The sequence below is a fragment of the Salmo salar genome, chromosome 25 (assembly GCF_965601325.2).
Source record: "Salmo salar chromosome 25, fSalSal1, whole genome shotgun sequence".
NCBI lineage: Eukaryota > Metazoa > Chordata > Actinopteri > Salmoniformes > Salmonidae > Salmo > Salmo salar.
The window spans coordinates 47,069,059-47,078,592 of record NC_138315.1 but is presented as its reverse complement, the minus strand read 5'-3'; the positions used below and the strand labels follow the sequence as shown (position 1 = coordinate 47,078,592).

The following is a 9,534-nucleotide window of genomic DNA, read 5'->3' as shown; positions in this document are numbered from 1 at the left end:
AGAGACCACTGTGGACTCCATTACTCATCCTGTAGAGACCACTGTTTACCTCCATTACCCATCCTGGAGAGACCGCTGTGGACTCCATTACTCATCCTGGAGAGACCACTGTGGACTCCATTACTCAGCCTGTAGAGACCACTGTGGACTCCATTACCCATCCTGTAGAGACCACTGTGTACTCCATTACTCATCCTGTAGAGACCACTGTGTACTCCATTACCCATCCTGGAGAGACCACTGTGGACTCCATTACTCATCCTGGAGAGACCACTGTGGACTCCATTACCCATCCTGGAGAGACCACTGTGTACTCCATTACCCATCCTGTAGAGACCACTGTGGACTCCATTACCCATCCTGTAGAGACCACTGTTTACCTCCATTACCCATCCTGGAGAGACCACTGTGGACTCCATTACTCATCCTGGAGAGACCACTGTGGACTCCATTACTCAGCCTGTAGAGACCACTGTGGACTCCATTACCCATCCTGTAGAGACCACTGTGTACTCCATTACTCATCCTGTAGAGACCACTGTGTACTCATTACCCATCCTGTAGAGACCACTGTGCACTTTCATTACCCATCCTGGAGAGACCACTGTGGACTCCATTACCCATCCTGGAGAGACCACTGTGTACCTCCATTACCCATCCTGTAGAGACCACTGTGTACCTCCATTACCCATCCTGTAGAGACCACTGTGTACCTCCATTACCCATCCTGGAGAGACCACTGTGTACCTCCATTACCCATCCTGTAGAGATCACTGTGTACCTCCATTACCCTGCACCACGCCAACATACTCCTCTTTAAAATCCAAGTCTTCATAGTTTTTCAAAGGACAGAAACATAATGAACAGTGGCAATATTGTCTCTTTATTTTGCAGCTTGGCATTAGTTAAAAACATTTCAGATTAATTGTATGGTATTCAAATAACATGATTTGATAGATATGATATTCAATACTGCAATTTGAACAGTGTAAGTAGTCTGTATTAGTCTGAATGGTAAAAGTTTTGTTTAGTAGTAGGCTTACTGTATTCTACCAGCAGATGGCAGCTTGAGGAAAATCACTGACAAGAGGGAGGGAGTGAAATAAGAGAGTGAGGGAGTGAAATAAGAGAGGGAGGGAGTGAAATAAGAGAGGGAGGGAGGAAAGAAGAGAGGGAGGGAGTTAAAAAAGAGAGGGGGGAGGAAGAGGGAGGGGGAATGAAAGCGAGTGACATGAGGAGAAAATGGGCAGATTATTTGTGTCCGGTGTCATCATCACTGAAGACTGTCCGTGCTATCCCATGTTCAGAGAGTAAGTCTGTCTTTCTTTCTCCTTTCCTTCTCTCATTCTTCCCAGCTCTCTCTGTCTCTCCCCCTCTGTGCCTCTCTCTGGGCTGACTGTTTCTCCCCCTTGCGTCTGCTAGACGGGTGAGGAGTTCCACTGGGTCTGCCAACAGATGTGGAAGGCTAAATTGCTGCGTCTGGAGCGGAGCTAAATCATAACGTCTGAGAAGCACATGCCTCCCTGACTGCTGCCAGCGCTCTTCCCTGTAAGTAGCCATACTTTTAATAATCAAGCCACATCTTGTCTGATTTATCCTATGGGAATGTGTCAAAGTGCCTGATGTCTGAGTGTGTGTGTGTGTGTGTGTGTGTGTGTGTGTGTGTGTGTGTGTGTGTGTGTGTGTGTGTGTGTGTGTGTGTGTGTGTGTGTGTGTGTGCGTGTGTGTGTGTGTGTGTGTGTGTGTGTGTGTGTGTGTGTGTGTGTGTGTGTGTGTGTGTGTGTGTGTGTGTGTGTGTGTGTGTGTGTGTGTGTGTACGTGACAGTCTCAGACAGAAAATTAGATTTTGAGGAAGAAGGAGAGGGAGGATTTGGGGAGGCAGAGAAAGAGAGGGAGAGTGATGATTTGGAGAGGCAGAGAAAGAGAAAGAGGGATGATTTGGAGAGGCAGAGAAAGAAAGAGGGATGATATAGAGAGGCAGAGAAACAGAGGGAGAGGGATGATCTGGAGAGGCAGAGAAAGAGAAAGAGAGGGAGGATTCGGTTGGGTGCTTGCGGCCGCATACAGAACATGATGTCAGAGGAATGCTCTGCGCTGCTCCTCATAGCTGACTGGAACAGCAGCCACCTTCCTCTCTCACTCCCTCCCCGTCTCCCTTTCCTTCTGCATCCGGCCCAGCAGCTGGAGTTTGCAGCAAATGAAGGGAGGGGAAGGAAAGAAGGGAGCAAGGGAAGCAAAAGGGAGAGAGACAGAGGGAGAGGCAAAGTTTGGTGTGACATAAAGAGAGGGGGATGAGTTGGACTGGGACAGTAAAGGAGTGGGAAGGAAGGGAACTGAACAGTAGTCTATAGAGGTTGGGCTCCGGTAATGCAGACTGGGCTGTGGTCTGTGTACTTAGCAGGGATCTGGTGACTGAAGGATACAGAGGCTGCATGGAGCAGTCAGACACCTTAGCACAGAGTGGGAGTAAGTTGACACAGTGTTGTATGGAGACATGGCTGCTGAACTTCTAGTTTAGGTTTAAGGCCTATGGTATATTCTGTTTAAAGACTGAGAATGTCTTGATATTTTGTGATGGATAAGAGATGTTTGATGCTAGGCTGAGGAGTGGGGATCGACATAGCCAAATCCTCTGTTAGTCTGGGTTTTCAACCAAACATATCCTCTTACATAGTCTGCCAGCCTGGCACTGTAGTGGCAACTGAAGCCATCTTCAGCGCTATATGCTGGTTATATAAGACATAAATAAATAGGATTCTTTGTGACCAGAGCCATCTTTCTATTTTTCCAGACATGTTTCAGACAACTAAGTACATTTTGTCCAACTGTGATGCCAATCACAACATTGGAAAGTCCTCTCCTTTAAAAACAAAAAGAGGGAAAAAGTTATTCTGGAAGTCCTTATTCATCCCACTTTTCCTCTGCTCCTCGATGGGGAAAGAAAGAGGCAGTGTTTTATTTTTCCTGACAGTTTTAATGTGGCTGGCCTCTGCCTTTACCGCAGCACGGTGCAGGCATTTTTATAGACAGTCGTATGCCATCCGCAGTAGTCCAAGGCCTGAAGGACCGCTCCCCAATAAAGTTGGAGAGCAACAAAAAAATTGCTCAATTACGGGCGCCTGGAAATAAAGAGCTGAATTCATCTGGCTGTCTCTCACGGACCTCCAACCAATAAACTGGAATTTTAAATAAGAAGCAGCTAGGTTACTGTAGGACAGAGCAGCTATTTATCATGTGCTATTCTGAGCGAGTGAGTATGATTGTGTTCTTCTGTGACAGAGGCAGAAGGCAATCTGACACATTTTTCCCACTGGTAGAATTTGTCTTGGTTTCAATTTTGCTTTGTTTTTGATTTGTCTTGGTGTCTATACTAGGTTGAAATCTATCTCAAAGTACACTTTGCTCTTTAAAAATCTGCATAACTTTCCCTCCCATCCTACAGATTTGCTTACTGGCTTCAGAATATCCACTCGGTGAAGATGTAGTCCATTTGGTTTCCGTGGAGATGTCTCTAAACAGGGCCTCCTCTTGTCGCCGCCCTCCTGCCCTGTTACTGTGGACTCTGTGGGTTCTACTCCTCCCCACGACCGTCGGCTCGAGCACGGGCCCCGGCAACAGCACCCTGCTCTTCAACAGTGCCACCCACGGCAACAGCCTGAGGAAATGCAGCTGCTCCACCAACATCCAGGACTGTGACGAGGCGTTGGCAAACCTGCTGTGCAGCTGCCGCACCATGTCGCACTCAGAGCTGACCCCTGGGGGCCTGAGGGAGCAGGGCAGCTTGACCATGTGGCTCAGAGAGCCCTGGGTCCTCACAGAGCTACTGAATGGGAGCGTGGTGCCAGACCTGTGCCTGTCCTACTGTGGACCCGGGTCCCTGGCCATCCCCACCCAGTACCTGGCCCTGTTCGGTCTCCGTAGGCTGAGGGTCCACATCGCTGCCCAGGGTGCCCCACACCCGGAGCAGGTCCTCACAATCGCCTCTGGGACTGAGGATATAGAGGGGATGGGGTCCCTAGCCTCCACTGACCCTTCATCTTCTATCCTCCATGTATCCTTCCTGGATGTAGCGCTGCTTAATGGCTTGTCGTCCCTAAAGGCCTACAGTGTGAGCGCCCCTCCCATGCCCACCCTCTCCCAGTACTTCCCCCACCTGCCCCTGTACCCCTCCACTGCCTTGGACCAGCCCCTGTACCCCTCAACCCCTCTGGACCAGCCTCCTGACCCTCAACAGGACTGCCTCTTCACCTTCATCTACTAGACCTGTAGGCTCTGAGCAGAGAGCAGGGCTGGGTCAGTCCCTCAGCTAAATAGATCTATGGAAACTAGACTGGGCTGGATGGATAACACTGAAGTGGTAAGTGCAAGAGCTCCATTCACCCTGATGTTACTGAATGGGCTTGATGTGCAGAGAGCTATGCTGCTTTTCAATGTGTTTCTATATAATGCGATTCTACGTTACAAAAAACTCGATTCCAATATCCACAAGAAGACTCTGGACAAGACAAGACAACCATCTTTCAGTATCAATGCAAGAGCGAGGCAGAGAAGAAGAGATGGAAAGAGACAGAGAACGAGACAAGGACGGCATCCGTCTGCTGCTCTAAAGACTAACAGAAAGCTTGTTATGAATGCTAACTGTTATGAATGCTAACTGACAGTTAGCATTCATAACAGCAGGCCTACAAGCTAACTGTCAGATAGCATTCATAACAGCAGGCCTACAAGCTGTCAGATAGCATTCATAACAGCAGGCCTACAAGCTAACTGTCAGATAGCATTCATAACAGCAGGCCTACAAGCTAACTGTCAGTTAGCATTCATAACAGTAGGCCTACAAGCTATCTGACAGTTAGCATTCATAACAGCAGGCCTACAAGCTAACTGTCAGATAGCATTCATAACAGCAGGACTACAAGCTAACTGTCAGATAGCATTCATAGTAGTAGGCCTACAAGCTAAGTGTCAGATAGCATTCATAACAGTAGGCCTACAAGCTATCTGACAGTTAGCATTCATAACAGCAGCCCTACAAGCTAACTGTCAGTTAGCATTCATAACAGCAGGCCTACAAGCTAACTGTCAAATAGGATTCATAACAGCAGGCCTACAAGCTATCTAGCTATCTAACTGTCAGATAGCATTCATAACAGTAGGCCTACAAGCTAACTGTCAAATAGCATTCATAACAGTAGGCCTACAAGCTATCTAACTGTCAGTTAGCATTCATAACAGCAGGCCTACAAGCTAACTGTCAGTTAGCATTCATAACAGTAGGCCTACAAGCTATCTGACAGTTAGCATTCATAACAGCAGGCCTACAAGCTAACTGTCAGATAGCATTCATAACAGTAGGCCTACAAGCTAACTGTCAGATAGCATTCATAACAGTAGGCCTACAAGCTATCTGACAGTTAGCTTTGCCAGCTGCTCTTTTCTTCAGTTATTCGGTGCAGATGGCCTATTAAGGCATGTTGTTGTGAAGCAGGTTACCATGGCTCCCCTATAAATGGGTATTCCTGGTTGGAACCCTAATGGATCGTCAGGTCATGTGACTGTTCTTAGTTGAACTGTACGGTTGTGGACCCACCTTAAGCTGGACTTGGTTGGGTTTTTAATTCAAGATGAAGCTGATGTAGAAGCCTTCTGGAATGGTGTGCTCTGGAGACTGGGTCCGTCCGGCCCATGCTGGATTGATTACATCACTGTGTTTCTGGTGTTCTAGAATACAGGGTTGTCCTGGAACGGCCTTGGTCTCACCCCTATGGTCCACAATATGTTATTCTGCTCATGTTCTAGAATGAGCATGTCTGTACCCTTTTGGTTTTTAAGTAGTACCCTGGCCAGGGATTAGACCAGGTTAGTAAAGGTTAATACATCTTACCCTTGGTTAAAAAAATAAATTAAAAAAAAGACGGTGATGAAGGAACATGACAAGAGGTGTTAGGAAATATTTTCTGATCTCCACTCAAAAAACAAATAGCACGTGTTTTATTTTCAGCTGACATCTGGAGAGAGACATAGTCATATCATTCATCTAAAACCACCCTCACAAACAGACTGCAGCCAACACTTCTGTTCTGCGTGAGTGTGCGCGCGTGTGTGCGTGTAAATGTGCGTGTGCCTAGGCGTGCAAGTGTACATGCATATTCTTATATACGTCTTGTAAATAATTAATGAAGATGGGTGACGTGACGTTTCAGTTCCTCTGCCTGCCCCGTGGTGAGCAATGATGAGTATTTTCTGTATTAGGTCACTCCAGAACACACTCACTGATGACTGTTGGGAAATGAAGGTTTCTGTATTATTCCACTCCAGAACACACTCACTGATGACTGTTGGGAAATGAAGGTTTCTGTATTATTCCACTCCAGAACACACTCACTGATGACTGTTGGGAAATGAAGGTTTCTGTATTATTCCACTCCAGAACACACTCACTAATGACTGTTAGGACATTGAGGTTTCTGTATTATTCTGCATTGACATGACACTACAACATTCACACGCATCAGACCCCAACCAGATCCAAGTATTTAAGAGCTGGGAGTGTTGAATATGGTTTCTAATTCTACACATTCGGTTACATAGCATTAGTGAAATATTCCAGTGGAATATTTAATAATATTCCCTATGTCATGTTAATGAGGACCGAACACATCTCGGATACAAGCTCTCAAGCACAGGCTCGCTCTGTACAGACAGAGATCTGTCATTAGTGCTTGCCATTTGGGGAACTTAGGTCACACCTCTGGGGAACCATTTACTGTGGATTAAACATTTAGGCTAGGTCATCACAAAATGTGTCGCTCCTCACGCTCACTGTCTGCACCATAAAGTATATCTCAGTCACTCACAATCTAGGCAGAACGATCCATGAGCCTGTGTAGTAGGAGATGGGTATTTGTGTTTCATGTCATGTTTATTAACTAGTGTTGCTACTTTGATTTTAAAGCACCTTTTGATTCAAGCACTTTTTTTCTTCACTGTATCATATCAGGAAATTTTTTGAAGGTATATACAGTTGAAGTTGGAAGTTTACATACACCTTAGCCAAATACATTTAAACTCAGTTTAATCACAATTCCTGACATTTAATCCTAGTAAAAATTCCCTGTTTTAGGTCAGTTAGGATTACCACTTTATTTTAAGAATGTGAAATGTCAAAATAATAGTAGAGAGAATGATTTATTTCAGCTTTTATTTCTTTCATCACATTCCCAGTGGGTCAGAAGTTTACATACACTCAATTAGTATTTGGTAGCACTGCCTTTAAATTGTTTAACTTGGGTCAAACGTTTCAGGTAGCCTTCCACAAGTTCCCACAATAAGTTGGGTGAATTTTGTCCCATTCCCTCTAACAGAGCTGGTGTAACTGAGTCAGGTTTGTAGGCCTCCTTGCTCGCATGCGCTTTTTCAGTTCTGCCCACAAATTTTCTATAGGGTTGCGATCAGGCCTTTGTGATGGCCACTCCAATACCTTGACTTTGTCGTCCTTAAGCCAGTTTGCCACAACTTTGGAAGTATGCTTGGGATCATTGTCCATTTGGAAGACTCATTTGCGACCAAGCTTTAACTTCCTGACTGATGTCTTGAGATTTTGCTTCAATATATCCAAATAATTTTCCATCCTCATGATGCCATCTATTTTGGGAAGTGCACCAGTCCCTCCTGCAGCAAAGCAACCCCACAACATGATGCTGTCACCCCTGTGCTTCATGGTCGGGATGGTGTTCTTCAGCTTGCAACCCTCCCCCTTTTTCCTCCAAACATAACGATGGTCATTATGGCCAAACAGTTCTATTTTTGTTTCATCAGACCAGACTGTAGTCTGGCTTTTTTATAGCGGTTTTGGAGCAGTGGCTTCTTCCTTGCTGAGTGGCCTTTCAGGTTATGGCGATATAGGACTCGTTTTACTGTGGATATAGATACTTTTGTACCTGTTTCCTCCAACATCTTCACAAGGTCCTTTGCTGTTATTCTGGGATTGATTTGCACTTTTTGCACCAAAGTACATTCATCTCTAGGAGACAGAAGGCATCTCCTTCCTGAGCGGTATGACAGCTTCGTGGTCCCGTGGTGTTTATAGTTGCGTACTATTGTTTGTACAGATGAACGTGTTACCTTCAGGCGTTTGGAAATTGCTCCCAAGGATGAACCAGACTTGTGGAGGTCTACAATTGTTTTTCTGAGGTCTTGGCTTATTTCTTTAGATTTTCCCATGATGTCAAGCAAAGAGGCAATTAGTTTGAAGGTAGGCCTTGAAATACATCCACAGGTACACCTCCAATTGATTAAAATCATGTAAATTAGCCTACCAGAAGCTTCTAAAGCCATGACATCATTTTCTGGAATTTTCCAAGCTGTTTAAAGGCACAGTCAACTTAGTGTATGTAAACTTCTGACCAACTGGAATTGTGATACAGTGAATTATAAGTGAAATAATCTGTCTGTAAACAATTGTTGGAAAAATTACTTGTGTCATGCAGAAAGTAGATGTATTAACCGACTTGCCAAAACTATAATTTGTTAACAAGAAATTTGTGGAATGGTTGAAAAACGAGTTTTAATGACTCCAACGTAAGTGTATGTAAACTTTCGACTTCAACTGTATGCTTTGCAGAAACCGGTATAAATCACATATAGATAAGTACAGGCTCTCTGGTGTTGGGACCGGCTGTATAAATCGTTCTGGGTACTTGCCTTCTATGACATATTTAATACGTCATCAATAGATCATGTATCACAGTTTGGTGGCTTTGATTTGTGTATAATTTGGTTCAAGGCAAGATTATTGACTGTTTTATAAGGTAGAAATAATTTGTTTATAGGTGAGTGTGGGTTATGGCCTCTGTCTACACACCATTAATGTTGTATATGAGTATTATGTTATTAAAACCAATAAAAGTGATACGATGTCTAAAATGCAATCATTTCTGTGTTGATGCGCGCACACATATACAGGTGTCAGTGTACGGCCCATAGAGGGCACCTTGGAGCTATACAAACAGCAAAGTACAAAAACATTCAATGTTTTGAGGGGCACCAACTCAAGTCCATTCCCTTTTTCAGGTGTATAGTTTATGGAACAGCAGCAAAGATTTGGATTCAGAAGCTGGACAGAATCTGGTATATAGCTATGATATGTATTGGTGCATTTAAATCTACATCTGTATGTGCCTTACTAGTGGAGGTAGGTGAGATGCCTTTGGATATACGGCGTAAAACAATTGTCATTAGCTTATTGGGTTAGGTTGAAAGGCTGTCAGGTTGAGCATCCCACTGTTACTGTTCTAGATGACTGTTGAGCATATACTAGTAGACAAGGCAGTGGTTTTGGTTGGACAGTTGGAAAGCTTGCTGATGCGAGTGGTTTAAGGGAGTTGGAGGTTGGCCCGTCTGTGGTGATAGGGGATGTTCCTCCATGGTTACTTCCAGATCCTGTTGTTGAGCTAACCTTGGTAGAGAAAAAGGAAGGATTGGTCAGAAGTCAGTGATATAGGGAAACTGGTTGACATTTACATTGGTAGAAGT

General features: G+C 44.7%; 1 protein-coding gene across 2 annotated transcripts; it reads left to right on the top strand.

The window, feature by feature from the left end:
* The first annotated feature begins 1,095 nt into the window (after window positions 1-1,095).
* On the top strand, window positions 1,096-8,925 carry LOC106586860 (exosomal polycystin-1-interacting protein). 2 transcript variants are annotated; one of them, XM_014174583.3, is made up of 3 exons: window positions 1,096-1,310; window positions 1,423-1,548; window positions 3,443-8,925. In XM_014174583.3, the coding sequence occupies exon 3, from the start codon at window positions 3,506-3,508 to the stop codon at window positions 4,259-4,261; it is 756 nt and encodes a 251-aa protein (XP_014030058.1). In that variant the 5' UTR covers window positions 1,096-1,310; window positions 1,423-1,548; window positions 3,443-3,505; the 3' UTR covers window positions 4,262-8,925. The 2 variants fall into 2 exon arrangements, with proteins under 2 accessions (XP_014030058.1, XP_014030059.1); XM_014174584.3 differs by lacking the exons at window positions 1,096-1,310; window positions 1,423-1,548 and adding an exon at window positions 1,812-2,466.
* The last annotated feature ends 609 nt before the right edge of the window (window positions 8,926-9,534 follow it).

What these genes read in the sequence shown, in the direction of transcription:
- LOC106586860 (XM_014174583.3), top strand. Translation starts at nt 3,506, where the DNA reads ATGTCTCTAAACAGGGCCTCCTCTTGTCGCCGCCCTCCTGCCCTGTTA.